This window comes from Melospiza georgiana, chromosome 25 (genome assembly GCF_028018845.1).
Source record: "Melospiza georgiana isolate bMelGeo1 chromosome 25, bMelGeo1.pri, whole genome shotgun sequence".
NCBI lineage: Eukaryota > Metazoa > Chordata > Aves > Passeriformes > Passerellidae > Melospiza > Melospiza georgiana.
The window spans coordinates 4,889,872-4,909,765 of record NC_080454.1 but is presented as its reverse complement, the minus strand read 5'-3'; the positions used below and the strand labels follow the sequence as shown (position 1 = coordinate 4,909,765).

General features: G+C 52.5%; 3 protein-coding genes across 8 annotated transcripts in view; 1 reads left to right on the top strand and 2 right to left on the bottom strand.

Moving 5' to 3' along the window:
- The window catches only part of LOC131093385 (zinc finger protein 850-like), a 131,519-nt gene that overhangs the window by 54,043 nt on the left and 57,582 nt on the right, over positions 1-19,894 (top strand). Inside the window, 1 exon segment of the mRNA XM_058040537.1 lies at positions 11,390-11,717. Within this exon segment, the coding sequence (XP_057896520.1) occupies positions 11,390-11,717 (328 nt within the window).
- On the bottom strand, positions 2,135-11,380 carry LOC131093326 (serine/threonine-protein kinase PAK 3-like; the record flags this gene model as incomplete). Its single annotated transcript, XM_058040486.1, is given in 11 exon segments — positions 2,135-2,368; positions 2,818-2,955; positions 3,862-4,058; positions 4,310-4,409; positions 4,803-4,920; positions 5,679-5,788; positions 6,789-6,837; positions 7,669-7,732; positions 7,924-8,229; positions 8,509-8,865; positions 11,197-11,380. Coding segments are annotated over 11 exon segments (1,713 nt in total), but the record flags the coding sequence as incomplete, so codon positions are not given.
- LOC131093411 (class I histocompatibility antigen, F10 alpha chain-like) overlaps positions 18,505-19,894 on the bottom strand; it is a 40,913-nt gene continuing 39,523 nt past the window's right edge. The window contains exons 4-8 of one of the 6 annotated variants that reach the window (XM_058040577.1): positions 19,563-19,835; positions 19,376-19,477; positions 19,242-19,277; positions 19,090-19,122; positions 18,505-18,735 (exon numbers count right to left, since the gene is read on the bottom strand). In XM_058040577.1, coding sequence (XP_057896560.1) covers positions 18,722-18,735; positions 19,090-19,122; positions 19,242-19,277; positions 19,376-19,477; positions 19,563-19,835 — 458 coding nt within the window. In that variant the 3' untranslated portion in view covers positions 18,505-18,721. Of the gene's footprint in view, positions 18,736-19,089; positions 19,123-19,223; positions 19,478-19,562; positions 19,836-19,894 lie in introns of those variants that run through there. The other 5 variants (XM_058040576.1, XM_058040574.1, XM_058040572.1 and 2 more) reach the window with 5 other exon arrangements.

Genomic DNA, 19,894 nt, shown 5'->3' with positions numbered 1-19,894 from the left:
AGGGAAGAAGGAGATGAGAAAGGAACGTGGATGGATGTGTGACAGAATGAGAAGAAGGAGGGGAGACAAGGAGAAGATGGGATTTGCCTCGATGCCAGAGGGAAGGGGAAGGAGATCCCCGCAGTCCATCCCTGGCAGGATGGCGTTGGCAGTGAGGCTGTCCTGCAGCGATGCTGGGCTGGGAGATGGAGCAGCAGAGAGGAGAAAGGGGCAGTGATTCCTCCTGCCCTGCCTGGCTGTCCCAGCCTGGAGCGTCCTGGCGCTGCCGAGGCCCTTGGAGCGTCCGGCACTCCGGAGCCCGAAGCTCATGGCTGCTTTATAAAGCTGACAAAGTCAGCAGCATGGGTCTGGGTATGATCTCAGCAAACTGGGTTTATTGGTACAGGAACAGGGCACACAGCTAAACAGGGCCCAGCGACAAAGGTTGAAAGCTGAGGGCACAGGGGGTTTTTATAAGGGGTAGTGAGGGTGGAGCTGAGGGCCAGGGTCCAATGGATATGGGGGGAAATGGTGCAAAGGAGGGGTTAAGGGTTGGGTCAGCTGATAGGGAAACAGGGGCAGAGGAATGCAGTAAATTAGGGCCAATGGAGGGACAGAGAGGAGAATATTCTAGGGGCTAACCAAACACCTGTAATAGGGGGTGAACTAGGGTAATTAGGCCAACGGGCCAATGGGGTAACATAATATAAATGAGCATTTGCCTGCAAAGATCTGTGGGAGAAGCAAGCTTCTCCCATAACCTTGAAATCTATTCCTCTTATTGGGGACCAGTCTTCCGTGAGTGGGAGATTAAACTCTAATGGTAGGCCCATGGGCCTCCACACCAATGTATTTTCCTTTTCTTTGCAGTCTTTTTCTTCTCCATCCAGACAAATCTTAGGATTGACAGATCCTGCCTTGGGAGAACAACAAGGGGTGAGGACCTTGGGTGTTTTGAGAAAGGAGCCTCACGCTTCAGAACTTTTAGAATTTTAATAAGGGATAACTAGAGAGACATGAATAACAGCACTGGTGCTTGGCGATGGCCTGAGGCACATCTGTTAACCACTGCAACTCTTCTTATCTCCTTTTCCCCCTACATTGGTCAAATACATATTCCTAATGGTTATAGTAATTCAAACATTTCTTTTAACTTGTTTACATGTTCCAGGAATTCTTTAGGTTGGTTTGACCCCCAACTTGCCTTTTTAGAGCACTTGCAGGAATCGTGGATTGCTGTTTTGAGGGTTGTATGTCACTCCCTCACAAGGGCCCCCTGTTCTGTGGTTTCAGCAGGTGACAGTTATTGACAGTGGAAGGGTCAGTGGCAGGGCTCCTCATCACATCCCTTCCTGAAATGTTATCTGACCATGCAGACGCTTTTTGCTATTTCCACAAGTACTTTAAATGAACATTAGCTATTTCACAAATATCTCTGAGTTATTATTGTCAGTTAGTTAGAAAAATAAAAGCATTAGTTATTATTTCACAACTACAGCTACTTCTGCAAAAGTTAACAGTATAATGGACAACATCTGGCATCCACTTTAATATTTTGCAAAAGCCAAAACTGTAATGTATGTTTTTCACACCGTTCACAAACTGAAATATCATCCATAAATGATGTTCTGAGGATATGAGCTACACAGGGGCCAGGGCATTGGCCACAAAAAGCTGAAAAATTATACTGCAGCAAAAGCAGTTAAAAGTGATTACAAACTGTACTGCATCAAAATCGTTGTAATTAAGAATAATTTGCAGAAGTCAATGCATAATAGCAAAAGCCAACACTACCCAGTTATTTATAACAAACCCAGGGCAGGTTTTTCCCTTGCATGGAGCACTTGGGCCTTCCCCGGGCCCCTTCTGCCCTCGTGCAGAGCCGGTGGCATTTTCCAGCACACCCAGTTTGTAACCAAGAGCCGGATGCAGCCGAGAAGGCTCCAAGCGCCTCCTTCCAGGCTGACTCTGCAGGTGCCAAGGCTGCTCTGGGCTCTGCCAGGGCTCTGCTGGGGCTCAGCTCTGGGCCAGGCTGGGCCCGCTCTCCCCTCACATTGCTCCGGGCAGCTGAGGCACAGCGGGAGAAGGAAGGGACACGGCAAGGCAGTTGAGGTTTAAAAGAGTTTTTATTTAAAAAACTGCCATAACAAACAGGCTGTCATAAGAACCATAACAAACAGGCTGTCCTAACTACCCTAACCAACTAGCAGTGCTAACTACCATAACCAACTAACAGTGCTAACTACCATAACTACCTAGTTGACCTAACTACTGTAACAAGAAGCTGCCCTCAAGTGCTTCATCTCCTCCGCTGCTCCCTCAGTTGCTTTGCTGCAGTGATCAGAGGTGTCAGGCTGGAGAGAGGCTTGGCTGATGATAAAAATGGGTGCTGCCAAAAGGATAAAAAGGAAAGAAATTAACTGTTACTTTCCAGAGTCAAGATCCTCACAGGCTCTGTTGCAACAGGACAAAGGGAAATGGTTTGAAACTCAGGAGAGGGAAGCAGGCTCAGATTAGATCTAAGGAAGAATTTTTTAACCAGCATAATGGGGAAACACTGACAGAAGGTGCCCAGAGATGTGGGAGGTGCCTCCTCCCTGGAAACATCCAAGCTCAGGTCAGGCAGGGCTCTGGGCCCCCTGAGCTGCTTGAAGATGTCCCTGCTCGCTGTGGGGCACCAGGTCCAGATGAGCTCCAAAGGAGCCTGCCAAGCCACAGCAGGCGAGGATTCTGCTTGCTCTGTGTGTGGAACGCAGCCAGACTGGAGACTGTCGGAGGGGACCCCACAAGAAAACCCTCCCTGGCGCTGCTGCTTCCCCTGCAGCCCTTGGCCCTCACCTGCAGCAGCTCCTGGGCAGCCCAGCGCCGCTCCTCGTCCGGCTCCAGGCTGCACTCGAGGAAGTCCCGCAGCAGAGCCGACAGGCGCCGGGGCTCCTGCAGCTGCGGGGTCCCGTTCTGCCGGATCAGAGCGCGAGCCTGCAGGGAAAGCAAACTCAGCGCTCTGCCAGCTCCCTTCACACCCACACGGGCTCACATCCACCCCGGGGCCTCAGCCCCAGCTCCAGGGGCACTTTCCTCCCTGCCACAGATGCTGCTCAGAGCTCATTTTGCTATGCCAGCCAAAAAAACCAAACCCTGGGGCTCCCACAGCCACTGCAATGTCCAAATGATCTCGCCTTGAGAGCCAGTTTCACTGGCTGACTTTGTTCGTTGGAACCTCCATCAGAAATAGCACATTTTGCTTCTCCAAATGTGGACATCAGCCTTACAGGCCATTTTCCAGTCAGTGTGGTCTGCCTGTGTTATTTCAGAGGATTCTTACATCAAGTGCATCTCTGCAATGCCACTGACACTCAAGTAGATGCATTCCTGATGCTCTGTCCCAAAAACTGCCAGGCAAGACACAGGAGGTTTGTGTTGCTGAAAGCTCAGGATTGGTGACAAAGAGAAAGTAGCTTGGACTAGAAAATAAATATGTTAGACTCTAAAGGGGATGTTAAGCAATCATCTTCAGGTTTTAGACAACTTTCCCAGTGAGAAGAATCAGGGGGGTGATCATCTTGCAAAACCTCTTTTAGAAACTCCTTCAGAAAACTTGTTGGGATTTGTGGGTGGGATTTGGGGATGGTTTGGGGTTTTCTTGCAACATTAGAGATACTGCATTCTTTCACATTTTCAGGTCATCCTCACAGCCAGAAGAGTTGCAACAACATAAATCCCAAAGCAAAGTTTTGGTGGAGACTGCAGAATAATCATCTGTGTTCAGGATGGAGTCCTCTGGGAATTCCCTTCCCATGTGCAGAAACCTCCAGCTGCTGCTCCCAGTGCAGGGTCCCCCTGTGCTCACAGGCCTCTGCAGCCACTGCAGAATTTGCCTCTTACCATGGCCGCCGTTTCCCTGAAGTAAGGAGGTTCTCCTTCCACCATCTCGATGGTCACAATTCCAAAGCCCCAGATGTCCACCTTGGGGCCATAAGGAGATCTGGTCACAACTTCTGGGGCCATCCAGTGAGCAGTGCCCACCATGGAGCTGCACTGGTCCTGCTCAGGGCTGAGCTGAGCGCAGAGGCCAAAATCAGCTGAGGACAGAAACAAACCCTGTCAAAGGCAGCTGGAATGAGGAAACCAAGCACAAAGAAGGGCCATAGGCAGAGCAAAGGCACTGCTGGCACCCTGCTCCTCTCCTGAGCTCTCTGCAGGGACAGCCGCTCTCAGCTGGCAGCAGAGGCCGGGCAGTGCCCCCAGCAGCCCTTGTGGGGCTCTGGCCCTCCCTGGGAAGCAGCCCCACACCCGCAGCCCGGGAGCGCCGTGCCTGGCCAGGAACACCCACCCAGCCTGACAGAGCCGTCCATGCCCAGGAGGATGTTGGAGCTCTTCAGATCCCTGTGGATCACCCGGTTGGAATGGAGGAAATCCAGGCCCTGCAGACACTGAGAGAGAACAAGAAACATGAGGGCAAAAACCAATGGCCAGAATATATCACACAAGAAAGGATGGTTCAGAATTGTGCCAGAAGCAGCTTTGCTGTGACAGGCCAGGAGTGCAGTGCACACAAGCTCCAGGCAAACGGTTCAAGACAAAGCTGATAACAGCAAATCAAATCCAAACCCGACAGAGAGTACCACAACAGCAGGAGAGAGAACAAGAACAGAGCAGAAGTGCAGTGATGCTGGCAGGCCGTTCACTGCAGAGGCTCTTTCTTCTCCAGCTCACAAAAACAACACAGAAACAAAGCTCTGAGCACGGAGCCACTCCTGTTCTCACACCCTGTTTGGAAGGACCATCGTGTCCCAGCCATGGGAGTGACAAGCAGGATCCCTCACCTCCCGACTGACAGCTGCCATCTCTCCTTCAGCCATGCGTATCTGTCTGACAACGTCCTGCAAAGTTCCTCCATCCATGTATTGCATCACCAGCCAGACATCTCCATCAACAAGGAAGCTGGAAGAGGAAAGCAATGGCATGGAAATGAAAGTGCAGAGCTCAATTCCCCCATGGAAAAGCCAGGAGTGGAGTTTTGTTTCCAGGTCAATTATCAATGAGGACGGAATCAGATGGAGAGACATTCCTGCCAGGCTGCACAGCCCTTGGAATCTGCACAGTCTAAAGGAGAAGGAGACACCTGTGAGAAAGGAGAGGCCTGAGATTGCAAGCAGGTGAAAAATGCAGTTTAGCAACAGCCCAGATCAATGTGGAACCACAACCCTTGGCCCCAGCTGGTTCAGCACCTGAACTCATCAGTTCCACCATTCCCTGCAGAACAAGGCAACACAACTGCCAGGGTTATCCAGGGGAGGAGGCTGTGCAGCACTTGGGACAAAAGCAGTCAGAAAACCTTTCAGAAAGTCCCTTCAGAAACAGGCAAGGCCAGTGAAAAATGGGCAAATGAGGCATTTTTGGAAAGAAGAACCTGATCTTCCTGGCATCTATAGCAATGGAAAAGGGCTGGGAAGAAGAAGCCAAGGGAAATAATTTCTGCTGTGGTTCATCAGCACTTGTTAGAAGACACAGCAAACGGGGAGGAACTTGAAGGAAAAACCAAAGCAAAGCAACAAAAGCACATGGAGGGAGTGAACTGCTGGGCTGTTGTTTTGGGAAGATGTGGCTGAGTCAGGCATTTTCAAAACAGACTACAGACTCCAGATGCCAGGAAAGGTTAACACAGGGCCCGGACACCGGATAAGAGCTGAAGCACTCACCTGTCCAGAAATTTGACAATGTTGGGGTTCTTCTTGTCCTTCAGGAGCAGGATCTCATTCACAGCTCGTTCCCTGTTCTGCCCTCTGAGACTCATTTTCTTGATGGCCACCTGAAGGGACATTGCAGCCTTTAACTCCACAGCAAACATGGAGCGAGACTTTTTGGAGCAACGGAGCCAGGCTGGGCCCAACTGCCTTGGGATGGGACACCAGAGCTCAGCAAGGACCATTCCCACAGCCCATTGCTCTGCCAGCTGGGGGCTGCTTACAGAACACATGGCCAGAGACATTTGGCCTTGCAAGCTCTGCAGAAATGGTCCCTCAGCTGTCAGCCTCAAAGCTCTAACAACATTCTCTGCACCTACAGTCTTCTCAAATGGCCTCAACACTCTCATTATTGTTATTATTATTCAAACACATGTTGCAAGCAGGAGGTAATTCTGGTTCTGTGAAAACAGAGCAAAACAGCCAGAAACCCTTTAGCAATTCTATGGGATTTGGTCATGATTTCAGATCCAACGGCTCTGTTTGGGATTGCACAACAAAGCAAACACGCACATCCATGGCTCAGGTAATCCCTGTCACAGGCTGTCACTGACACCAGACCCAAACACAACTGCAGGATTTAGGAGAGAGCTTTGCTTTGACATCCATCTTCTCATTTCTCTCCCTCTCCCTCTGTGAACAGCTGAAGTAGGACTAATAGCCCAAACTGAGCCCAAGCAGGATCTCTCCCTAATTAGGCCTTGAGGTTCCCTTTGAAGATAAAAGGCAGGATGGAAAAACTGCTAAATAATGTTCCTGTCTGAGGCTGGGATGAAGATAAACTGGACCTCAGTCTCCAGCAACTGATGCATTCACACTTTTAGATATGAAGACCAAGCCAGGGCGTCCTTCACTGACAGACACTGCTGCCCTCCTTCCATTCCTTTGGCACTTGAGAAGGACCAAGTCTGTCCCAGCTGTGCTCTGCAGGCTGACACTGCTCTGCCTGCAGAGGAGCAGCCTGGGCAGGAAAGCTCTGCTGGCCCCCAGAGCTGCAGCCACAGCTCCCAGCAGAGGGGAAAGCCCTGCAGAGCTGCCAGCCGTGCTGGGCGTGTTGGCACTGACCTCTCCTCCAGTGGCCCTGTCGAGTCCTTTGTAAACGGTTCCGAAAGCCCTGGAGACAAAAGAGCAGAGAAGAAAGAAGCAGCGCTTTAGGCCCTGGCAGTGAAAGCCAGCCCAGACAGGAGATCTCTGCTACCTGCAGCGTTCACAAACACCTGGGTGCATCGACCCTTCCAACAGCAGCACAGCAGCCACCAGCCCTCTGCCATGCAAGGTGTGCAAGAGGAAACTGAGACCCAACACGAAGGAACTGGGCTGGAGCAAATTCCAAATGTCCACCCTGAATTGCTTTAGCTCAAAACCTGAGGTGAGAAATGGGTGTCTAAAGAAGTGGAAAAGAATGCATTTCATCCTTTTCCATTTCCTGCCTAAGACCTGCAGGATCCACAAGGGCCCTGCCATCAGGCAGGCAATGCATTTTACCCCAGAGTGCATCAGCTCTGTGTCTGTTACTGAATGTATGGGGTCTGCTACCTGTGCTAGATTAGAGCACTTATTAGTTCATCTCTGGTTTCTGTTTCTAAACCATTAGGTTGATAATCCTGACCAGTGGATATTTTTTGAAGCAAAATATTTGAAAGAAATATTCTTGAGAACTGTTTTCTGACAGTCACCAGATGGTGAGTTGCTCTTTTAGGCAATCCAGTTCCAGGGACAGAAGATCTTCCAGGTCCTGCTCCTTGCTGCAGGCAGGACACTGCCAGCCTCAGGGGCCTTTGACGGCGCCTTCTGACCACAGTTATCAATTCTGATCAGGACTGAGAGACAGCAGGATGGTAGCCCAGTGTCTGAAGGTGCTTTGGGCTCTCCTGACCTCTCACTTGATCCTGCACCAGCACAACACCCAGCCCTGCCTGTGCAGAAGCAGCTGCCGTGCACTTACCCTTGGCCAATCTGCTCCACCTCCAGGTATTTCTGGCCAGGCTCCGCCTCACTCACGGTGTTCCCTGAAAGAAAAAACGTGGAAGACGCTCCCTCCCAGAGTGAGAGCCCGCCTTGCAGCTGAGCCAGAACTAGCCCCACTCCCTGGGGCCGTGAGCCCCTTGGTGTCAGCTGGGGAAGGACAATTAATGGCTCTGTGACATTCAGCTGCAGAGCAACCCTGGGTGCAGCTGATGCCCAGACACACACACAGCACCTGCTTGGGCACCCAGGAACAGAGCAGACGTACTCAGCTGCATCAGGCACCACTCCCCTCTCCCCTCTGGCTGCAGGGCTGTGCTGCTGTCAGAATGTTCAGCCCAGGATCCCACAGCGGAGGGAGCTTCATTGTCCTCTTCCCAAGCAGAGGGAGGTTTTCCATCCTCTTCCCAAAATGCTGCAGCTTCTCCATCCTCTTCCCAAAATACTGCAGGTTCGCCATCATCTTTCCAAGCCAGGGGATGGTCACTGTCCACTTCCCATGCTGGGAGATGTTCACTCTCCTCTTCCCAAGACACAGGATGTCCTCCATCCTGTGGGAGGAGGATGGGCGATGGGAGATGTCCTCCATCCTCATCCCACTCCGGGTGATGTCCTCCATCCTCATCCCACACTGCGCGTTGTCTGTTGTCCTCGTTCCACTCCGGGAAATGTCCTCCATCCTCATTCCACACTGGGAGATGTCTTCCATCCTCATCCCTCTCCAGGAGATGTCCTCCATCCTCATCCCACTCCGGAAGATGTCCTTCATCCTCATCCCACACCGGAAGTTGTCCTTCATCCTCATTCCACACTGGGAGATGTCCTCCATCCTCATCCCACACTGTGAGTTGTCCGTTGTCCTCGTCCCACTCCGTGGGAGCTTGGCCATTCTGGTCCCACACCAGGGCACATCCACCGTCCTCGTCCCACGCCGGGAGATGTCCCCTGTCCTTGTCCCACCCCGCGGGAGCCTCGCCGTTGCATTCCCACACCGCGGGATGTTCGCCCTCGTCTCCCAGAGCAGCAGGAAGTTCACTGTCATCTCCCAGCACTGAGGGAAGTTCACCATCGTCCCCCAGGGCAGCGGGAAGCTCACTGCTGTCTTCCTCCTCTTTGGCCTCCTCTTTGGAAGCAGAGGGACCTCCAGGAGGTGCCGGTGCTGCTTTTGTGCCCTGTGGACAGATGGCAGCGTGAGAGACAGGAAGTTCTATCTCAGTTATCACCTTATTTATCCTCAGCTGGACATCCAGCTGCACTTAGAGGAAATTGGGTTCCGAGCTGTTCCAACTAACAATGGGCTAAAGTCGACATTGCCACTTATTGTTGGGAATTTAATATTCCACCATGGCTAAAGCCAGCAAGCAATCCTCTGCCTGCAAAACCAGACCTGCAGCTCTTCAAAAGCTCTTCAGCAGAAAAGGAGAAAACTGATGGGAATTCCTTTGCTGCTGCTGCTGCAAAGACACTGACAGGAACTTTCCTTCAGCCTCCCAGGCTGGCACTCGGCTGCCACAGGCTGAGCTCACAACTTGCTGCACAATTCCAAACACCAAAGGTTCCTTTCCCACTCACCGAAGGAGGAGCTGCTCGGAATGTAGACATGAGGTGCCCTGCAATGGGAGAGGGAACATGAACCAGATGCTGTTAGGAGAAAAACTGCCTGTGGTGGGAAATGCCACGGAGCAAGGCAACCCCGAGAGAGCATTTTGATTTCACAGCATCCCTCCAGGAGCCACAGTCCCTTCCCACAGCAAGCAAGAGAGCAGCACAAAATACTGGGCTGGGTCAGTTCTTGGCTGGAGCAGCAAAGGGAGGGAGTTCCATGCTCTGCTGGCACAGAGAGGGAACAGAATTATTTCCCTCTCCTGCTTGAGGGAACAGAACCCCCCAGGGCTCTTTGCAGATGCTGTGCACGCCCTGCTGGCTGCAGACACCCCCTTTTCCAGCTGCAGCTGTTGGCAGGAGCTCTCCCAAAGCAATGGTGTCTTCATGGCAATTTGGTTCCAAAGTCAACGCAGCTCCAGAGGAAGAACAGAAAGCACACAGCAAGCCCAAAGCCACAGATGCTGCACCGAGGGAAAACCTCTACTTACGTGCCAAGTGGGTTAAAAAATACCCCGAATAAGCCACAGAGTACAGAGTGCAAACTGCAGCAGCCACGTGCTGGAGCATTTTGGCTGCGCTGCACACGTCTGCAGCCTGTAGCCCTGCAAGCACAGAAGGACACCTGTCAGGGCTGGGCTGGCTGCTGAGAATGCCTCGGGCAGGAGGATCCTCCAGCAACGAGCCCAGAGCCACTCTGGGCACTGAGGCCTCCGTGTCCCACAGCAACGGGAACACCACGGGGACGTGGCGCTGTTCCTGTGACATCCCAGCAGCAGCTCACGCAGAAACTGCCTGGAAGGTTCTCCTGTGTCACAAAGGAGCACAAAGGACCCTCCCAGGGCACAGCCTATGGCCCAAAGGGTGCAAGAGGAACTCGGAAAATGCAGCAAACAAGGACATCGCACAGCCCAGGCTGAACACTGAGGAGGAACAAGGACGGCACCAAACCAAAGGAAACGTGACCTTTAGTCACTGATACTTCTGACTAAAAGCAGCAAGCCTTGTTCCATCTGGGATCTTTGTTCTAGTTCTAAAAACGAGCAAGGTTCTCCGCTCTAAATACACAGAAGTCAGGAACTGGGGAGGAGGTGGGGTTAGGAAGGAGGAGGAGGAGGGAGAGAGGAAAAGGAGGAGCAGGAAGAGGAGGAGCAGGAGGTTCCAGTGCCCCCTGTGGCCGCAGCCGCGGGACCCCGCCCCCAGCTCGTCCTGCAGGTGAGCGGGGAGGGGGGAGCTCATCCCAAATCCATTGGGGTGTCCCTGAGAGGGTTTTTTATTGGGGTGTGTTTGGAACTTGCAGATTGTGGAATTGACCCCAACTATCATCTGGTGTCCCTGGGAGGTTTTTCTCTCTGTGTTCATAAGTTTGGATCTTGCAGGATCCCAAAGCTGAGCCCCTTGGGGGATCTTTGGGGGCCCACGTTCCATTGCCCAGTATGGGCAGGGCAGGACATTGGTCCTGGGGACCCCCGGGAGAGCAGAGGAGGGGAACCCCTGGGACCCCCAGAGTAGGGAGAGCAGAGAGGGGCGATCCCAGAGCTGGGGGACCCCGGCAGACTGGAAAGAGGGGGAGCCTGGAGAGGAGGGACCCCTGGGATCCCTGGGATGTCAAAGTAGAGCATCAAGGGAGAAGGGACCCCATGGACCCCCAAAAGGCCCTGGATCATCCCTAAGCAGGACGCTGGAGAAGGGGGAACCCCTGGAGGCATTGGACCCCTATGATCCCAAGGAAAGGAAATTGCTGGAACCCCAAAAGTGGAGAGATCAGCAATAGGGAACTCCTAGGAGTGTTTTTTGGGCTGAATCTTGACATTGTGGAGATTTTCATGGACACAAGACTTTTGCTGAATTCCAGACATGGAACTGTGCAGAAGGAGCCTCTACTCTAAGGTGCTCCCATCTTGGTTTCCCCCAAATCAGGGTTTGTCATTCCCAAGCTGTGGCCAGATGGAGGATGAGGAAAAGCCCCAGAGATCCTGCACGTGGAGGGGCTGCAAACCCAGCCCAGGGAGGTGTGAGGAGGAAAGAGCCCCCCTGAGCCAGGAAGGCGGCCAGAGATCCAGCCAGAGCTCAGAGCTGGTGGAGAAGCCTCATGGCAGGGAGAAGCCCCACAAGTGCTTGGAATCTGGGAAGGGTTTCAGCTACAGCTCCACCCTGATGGAACACCTGAACATCCACACTGGGGAGAGGCCCTGGGAGTGTGAGGAATGTGGGAAGAGCTTCAGTGGGACCTCTGACCTCAGCAAGCACCACAAGATCCACACTGGGGAAAGGCCCTAGGAGTGCTTGGAATGTCAGAAGAGCTTCAGGTGGGATTCAGAGATCGTCACTCACCAGCACTTCCACAACAGGGAGAGGCCCTGCGAGTGTCCCGAGTGTGGGAAGAGCTTCGTGCGCTGCTCCAGCTCCATCCCCCATGGGAGGATCGTGGCTGGATGATCCCCAGGGACCCCCGTTGGGCAGAGCCCTGGTGACCGCTGTTCTGGCTGATCCGTGTTGGGCGGGGGGAAGGTGTTAGAGAGATTTCTTTCCCTTCTCCTTGTGCTGCTGTAATTTGGTAATAAATTCCCTCCGTGTGCCCCGGCCGGGTCTGTTGTGCCCGTGCAGGATTTGCTGAGGGATCTCTCCCAGTCCTTGTCCCCATGCAGGAACCCTCGGTTCCAATTTCTGTCCCTGTGCGGCTGCGGGGGCAGAGACAGAGCGGCTCTGGGGGTGCCTGGCATCGGGCCAGCGTCACCGCTCGCCACGGGCAGCCCTGAGATGACGCGCACCTGGGCACGCATTGCTGGGCTCACCTGAGCTCCCACCTGCCCAGCGCCCCAAGGTTCCCCCCCCCACCTCCCCAAAAACCCCCAGCCCGGGGCTGCAGCGTCCCGGGAACCCCTCAGCCAATCAAAACACAGCCAAAACGCGCCGCAGCCAATGAGAGCGGGTTGATGAATCATCAGTTGTGTGGCAGAGTCTCTGAGATCGGAACCCCAAAAGTGGCGGCAGCCAATGAGAGCGCGCGGCGCTGCCGAGCCCGCCCTGCTCCGGACTGGCGCTCCCAGCGCAGCGCGGCTTCTTTGGGGCTGCTGCTCCCTGCCCGGCCCCGGCCATGGGGCGAGGGGCGGCAGCTGGGGCCCTGCTGGTGGCACTGGTGGTGCTGGGAGCCCCCCCGGCTGCGGGCGCGGAGCTCTCGGGTAAGCGGGGGACGGGAGGCGCTGGGACAGGGAGGGAGAAGGGGGAAAAGGGGGCGAAGGGGGGAGCCCGGAATGGAGGGGGAGGAGGAGGGGACCCCCCAAAGGGAGAGCGGGAGGGGCTGAGGGCGGGGGGGAGGTGAGTTAGGGGTGGGAGACGGTTAGAAAGTGGGGAAAAGTGGAGGGTGGGACCCCAAAACCGAGCCCATGGGACCCCGCAGAGTTGCCGCCGGAGCTGCCCACAGCAAGATGCTGACAGGGTTTACGAACTCCGTGTTGTGCTTCGTCTTCCTGGCGCTGGGGCTCGGCTTCTACTTGTGCAAGAAGGTGAGGGGAGGTCCCGGGAGTCGTGTCCCCCCGTCCCCTGGGGTGTGTGCGCTTCCCCCGGGGCCCCCCAGCCCGGTGTCATCCCCTTTTCTTTGCCCACAGAGCTCCTGAGCCGCCGGCGGCCGCAGCCCCTCCCCGTGGGCTCCATCCCGGCCGGGACCCCCGCTCCGTCCCTGCTCTGCTGATTATGGGGGTGGGTTTGTGTCCCCCCCAACTCCACTTTGACTCACAAGAGAACTTGCTAACACTTTATATGAAGTTCAGAGTTATATACTAGCACAGTACAGAATATGGAAAATATGGAAGTTAAAACTTAAGGCATCATTCTTATGGTCTTGATCACCACATGGCCATGGTTGTATTGTGGTCATGTCTTGGTCGCAATCATCTCCTGCTCATGGTCATCTCATGGTCACAGTCCTGTCACGGTCACATTCATGGTCATCTGACTGTAATGGTCATCTTATGATCATGGCTGTGTCATGGGCATGGTCAGCTCATGGCCATCTCAGGGTGATGGTCATTTCTTGGGGACCACTTCCTGATGACCATCATCTTATTCTTGTGGATATCTCGCTATAATGGTCATCTCACAGTCATGTCATGATCATCATCACACATGGCCATGGTGTGTTGTGATAATCTCTTGGTCACAGTCATCACATGCTGATGGTCATCTCATTGTAATGGTCATCCCATGGTCATGATTGTGTCATGGTCATGGTCATCGCATTGTCATGGTCATTTTATGATCATCTCATGTTCAACTCATTTGCCACAATCTTATCATGGTCATCTCTGGGCTACGTTTGGGTCATGGTTATCTAATGATCACAGTCATGGCCATCACATGGTCACGGTCATTTGCTGACAGTCATCATGCATCCTCTCAGTCATCTCATTGTTATGCTCATCTCATGGTCACAATCACATCATGGTCAGCTCATGGCCATCTCATGGTCACAGAATTCACAGAATCACAAGGTTGGAAGAGACCTTAAAGATCATTGAGTCCAACCCATGCCCCAACACCTCAACTAAACCACGGCACTGAGTGCCATATCCAGTCTTTTCTTGAAAACATCCAGGAATGGTGACTCCACCACCTCCCCAGGCAGGCAATTCCAGAACTTTATCACCCTTTCTGTAAAAAACCTTTTCCTAATATCCAACCTATATTTCCCTTGACGCAGCTTGAGATTCTGTCCTCTGATTCTGTCAGTGCTGACTGGAGAAAGAGACCAACCCCACCTGACTACAATCACCTTATTCAGGGAGCTGTAGAGAGTGATAAGGTCACCCCTGAGTCTCCTTTTCTCCAGACTAAACAACCCCAGCTCCATCAGTTGTTCCTCACAGGGCTTGTGTTCCAAGCCTCTCACCAGCCTAGTTGCCTCCTCTGGACGCACTCAAGTGTCTCAATGTCCTTCCCAAACTGAGGGGTCCAGAACTGGACACAGCACTCAAGATGTTGCCTCACCAGTGCCGAGTACAGGGGAAGGATGGCCTCCCTCGTTCTGCTGGCCACACCATTCCTGATTCAGGCCAGGAGCCCTTGGCCTTCTTGGCCACCAGGGCACTCTGCTGGCTCATGTTCAGCCGGCTGTTGACCAGCACTCCCAGGTCCCTTTGTGCCTGGGCACTGTCCAGCCAAACCATCCCCAGCCTATAGCACTGCAGAGGGTTATTGTGGCCAAAATGCAGGACTGGGCACTTGGATTTATTAAACTTCATCCTGTTAGACTCTGCCCATCCATTCAACCATTCCAATTCTGTCTGCAGAGCCCTCCCACCTTCCAACAGATGGACACACGCTCCCAGCTTAGTGTCGTTTGCAAACTTACAAATGAAAGACTCAATCCCTTCATCCATGTCATCAATAACGATATTAAACAGAACTGGTCCCAGCACAGACCCCTGAGGTACACCACTGGTGACTGGCTGCCAGCTGGATGCAGCACTGTTCACCACCACTCTCTGGGCCCGGCCATCCAGCCAGTTCCTAACCCAGCACAGAGTGCTCCTGTCCCAGCCGTGGGCTGCAGCTTTTCCAGGAGTGTGCTGTGGGAGACAGTGTCAAAGGCCTTGCTGAAGTCCAGGTACACAACATCCACATCCACCAGGAGGGCCACCTGGTCATAAAAGGAGATCAGGTTGGTCAAACATGACCTACCCCTCCTAAACCCCTGCTGTCTGGGTCTGGTACCCTGGCCATCCTGTGAGTTCTGTGTGATGACAGTCAGTATGAACTGTTCCATAACCTTACCTGGTACTGAGGTCAGACTGACTGGCCTAAAATTACCAGGATCCTCCATCCCACCCTTTTTGTGAATGGCTCTCACATTGGCCAGATTCCAGTCATCTGGAACCTCACCAGTGAGCCAGGACTGCTGGTAAATGAGAGAGAACAGCTTCACAAGCTCATCTGCCAGCTCCCTCATCACCCTGGGATGGATCCCATCTGGTCCCATGGATTTATGAATATCCAAGTGGCTCAGCAGTTCTCTGACTGCCTCCTCTTGGATAATGGGGGATACACTCTGCTCCCTGACACCACTGAGCAGCCCAAGAGCACAGTTGTCCTTGAAGGCAAGTCTTCTCACGAAAAACTGAGACAAAGAACGCGTTAGGTACCTCTTCCTTCTCTTCATTTGCAGTTATTAAGTTCCATCCCTCATCCAGTAAAGAACAAAAGTTGGTCGGTTGGTCTTACTCTTCCTTTTACCATATATATATATATATATATATAAACATTTTTTGTTATCCTTTACGCAAGTTGCAGTTTTAATTTCAAACCGAGCTTTAGCCTCCCTATTTTTTTTTCCTGCATGCTCTAGCAGCCCCCTTAAAAACTTCCTGAGAGACCTGACTCTCCTTCCAAAGATAATACATCCTTTTTTTATTCCTGAGTTCTTCCAAAACCTCCTTGCCCATCCAGGCTAGATATTTGCCTCTTCGACTCATCTTTTGGCACACAGAGACAGTCTGTTCCTGTGCCCTCAAGACCGCCATTTTGAAGCATGCCTGCCCTTCCTGAACTCCTTTGTTTTTAAGGACTACTTCCCAAGGAACTCTCTCAATAAGTCTCCTGAGTAGGCCAAAGTCTGCCTCCCAAAAGTCCAGTGTAAAAGTCTTATTAATGCTCCTCTTGACTTCACCAAATATTGAGAATTTTATCATTCCATGATCACTATGCCCCAAGTGGCCTCCAACTACCACATCTCCCACCAACCCATCTCTATTTGCAAATAGATCACTATGATTTCACGAGCATGGTCATCTCATGGTCATCTCTTGGTCACAGTCATCACATGCGCACAGTAATCTCACATTCATGGTCATCTCATTAGAATGGTCATCTCATAACCATGGCCATGTCATAGTCATAGTCAAAAGTCATTGTATGGTCATGGTCATCTCATGATCGTCTCATGCTCAACTCATGGCCACAATCATATCATGGTCATCTCATGGCTGTGGTTGTGTCATGGTCATGATAACCTCAAGGTCACAGCCATTTCCTGATCACCATCATCTCATGGTCATGGTTATCTCATGGTCATCTCACACTCACCTCATGGTCACTATTGTCTCATAGCCAAGGTCATGTCATGGTGATGTCATGGCCATGGTTCTGTTTTGGTCATCTCATATTCATAGTCCTGCCATGGTTATCTCACAGTCATGGTCACCACATGGTCAGGGTCATCACACGATCACATCATGGTCACCTCACGGTCACGGTCATCTCACTGTCATCGCAGAATCACCTCATGGTCACAGTGGTCTCATGGCCATGGTTGTGTTGTGGTCATATCATTGTCATCTCTTGGTCACAATCATCTCATGGTCATGGTTGTCTCATTGTTATATGTTGTCTCATGGCCATGGTTATCTCTTGCTCATCTCGTGGTCTTTATGACCCCATGGCCATGGTCAAATCATGGTCATCTCATGACCTTGATCACTTCATAGCTGTGTCATGGTCATGAAATGCTCACGGTCATTAAATGATCATGGTCATCTCATGGTCGACTCATGGTCGTAGTCATGTCATGGTTGTGGTCATTTCCTGAGCACCATCATCTCATGTTCATGGTCATCCCCTGATCACCTCAAGGTCATGGTCTTCTCATGGTCACGATCTCATGCTCATGGCTATGTCATGGTCATCCAATGGTCACAGTCCTCTCACGGTCATGAGCATATCATGGATATGGTCACAGCCATGGTCCTCACATGGTCATGGTCATCTCAAGATCGTTTCATGGTCAACTCATGGCCACAATCATCATGGTCATCTCATAGTCATGGTTGTGTCATGATCACAGTCATGGTCATGGTGACCTCATGGTCACCTCATGCACAGCAATGAGGAACAAGGACACATGGACCTTCTTGCTTGTTCCAAAGAAGTTTGTTTATTGTAACCAGCTGATCTTTTTTATATTCAAAACTTGCCCCAAACTTAACAAAAATAAGCATGCATTGTTTGCCTGCCACTGCAGTGTTGCTATTGATTTGCTCAATCAGCTTTACCCAGTCAGCTCTCTCTGATCATGTGGTGTCCATGCATCTCCTCAGCCAATCCCTGCCTCACACATGAGGCAACCACCAACCACCAACTCTCTGGCCATCGACCCACAGCTGAACCTCCCCAGAATGCCTTTTGGTGAACAGAAGTAAACAGGATTGAACAAAGGTGGGAAAGGTCCTTATTCTGTAAGGCTTATTCCCCACAGTTATGGTCATCACCATCACCTTATGGTCATGATCATCTCATGGTCATCTCACAGTCACCTCATGGTCACAATTGTCTCACAGCCATGGCTGCATCATGATCATTTCATGGTCGTGATCACCACATGGCCATGGTGTGAGACGATTGTGGTCATCTCATGGTCACCTCTTGGTCAAGATCGTGTCATAGTCATAGTGATGGTCATCTCAAAGCCTTCATAATTTCATGGCCATGGTGGTGTCATGGTCATCTCATGGTCATCCCATTGTCATATTCATCTTATGGTCATGTCATGGTCATTGCCATCTCATAGTGATGGTCATGGTCATTTCCTGATCACCATCATCTTATGCTCAGGGTCACATCACTGTAATGGTCATCTCATGATCATGTCATTGTCACTTCATGGTCATCTCGTGGCCACGATCCTGTCAGGGTCACCTCAAGGCCATAGTTGTAGCATGGCCAAGCCACAGTCATCTCTTGGTCCAAATCATCTCATGGTCAGGGTTGTGGTTGTGTCATGCTCATGGTCACAGTCACGGTCATCCCATGGTCATGGTCGTCTCAGGGTTGTGTCACTCATGGTCATTCTCACGGCCATCTCATGCTCGTGTCATGGCTGTGGTCATGGCCAGGGAACCTCTCTGAGATCCTGAGCCCTGATTTTGGGACACTCAAGGACCTCTGGGGACAACAAGGCCTGGCCTGACCCCTCCCCCCATCTGACTGTCCCTCCAGGAGCCCAGCGTGGCCAAACCCTTCTGGGGAAACCTCAGACATGGGACACGGAGCGGGAAATTAATCCCAGGAGATGGAGCCGGGTGTGGCTGGCAAGCCCCCATCCTGCTCCTGGTGTCCCAGTCCAGCTCCTGATCTCCCCATCCTGCTCCTGGTGTCCCCATCCCTGCTCCAGTGACCCCATTCCCATTCCTGGCTCCTAGAGATGAACTGCCAGACACTGGAGGAAGGAACCCACATTTATTGCCCAAAGCAGGATAGTTTCACACCAGAAGCGAAGCATTGTGAATATTTGTGGTTCTTGCCTTTAAAGCATTAGAAAATGGGAAATGGATCTGTTAGCAAGAGCTGTGGGGTGGGTGGGAGCAGCAGGATGAGCTCTGCTGGCAGCTCTCAGCTTTCCTGGGAAGAGGGAAGGGGCCAGATCCAACTCCAAGGATTGCTCAGGCGGCGATTCCTGCCAGGATGAGAGAGAGTCATGGTGTCACCCTGTCCCTGTCCCCATTCCACAGGTTGGCCTGGCTGGAGCCCATGGAGAGCAGGAGATGCTCCAGTATCCCACATGATCCCACCCCAATCCTGCTGCAACCCTGCTCCATCCATCCCACCCGATCCCACTCCATCCACTCTGCTACAACCCTGCTCCATCCATCCCTCCTGATCCCACTCCAGAATCCAGCCCCAATCCCACTCTACAATTCCACCTGATCCCACTCTGGACCCTGCTCTGATCAGAAATCCCTCCCCGATCCCAGTCTGTCCATCCGGCCCCGATCCCCCTCTGGAATCTCTCCCTGATCCTGCTCCATACCTGTGCTCAAGCCATTGGTTCCCACATCTTTTCCTGCAGAAAGAGAAGATCCATGAGATTCCAGCATGGATCACACAGTGGGATTAGCCCCAGGATCCATCCTGGGATCCACACAGAGGGGATCCAGAGCTGGATCAACCACTGGAACTCACCGGCTGCTGGGTTGTATCCCTTCCAGTCTCTCCTCCCTGTGGAAACAAAGTGGGATCAGAGTCAGTGGCACAGGATTCCCAGAACGGTGCCGAGTGGATCCGTGTCCCTTCCCAACCCCCATCCCGTGTGTTACCGGATTGGAGCTTCCAGACGCCGAATCCGATGAGGACGATGAGGATGGCAGCGATGATGGACACAGCGACCATCACAGTGAGATTCCTGCCAGATGTCGGCTCTGGGAAACGCGGGATAGTGAGGAGGGTGAGGGGAATCCCCATTTAGGAATTCCAAATTCCCAATCCCCACATTCCCAGCCTCACCCCAAGCGAAGATCCCGGGCTCTGGCATTCCGGGATGCTCCACCCTGCACCGGTACTGCTCCCGCTCCTCCGGCAGCGCCTCGATCCTGGCCCAGGTGTGGAAGGTGCCGTCGCTGTTGGGAATGATCCCGCCCCACTCCGTCTCCTGATCCAAGGTTTCACCCCCCTTCATCCAGCTGACTGCGATGGTGTTGGGGTAGAATCCGTACACGTGGCAGGACAGGATCAGCGTCCCGTGTTCCTCTCTTCCGGACACGTGGACATCAGGGGGCTCTGAAATGGGATAATAGTGTAATCCACCATTGGGGTGAACTCTACTCGTGGAATTCCCA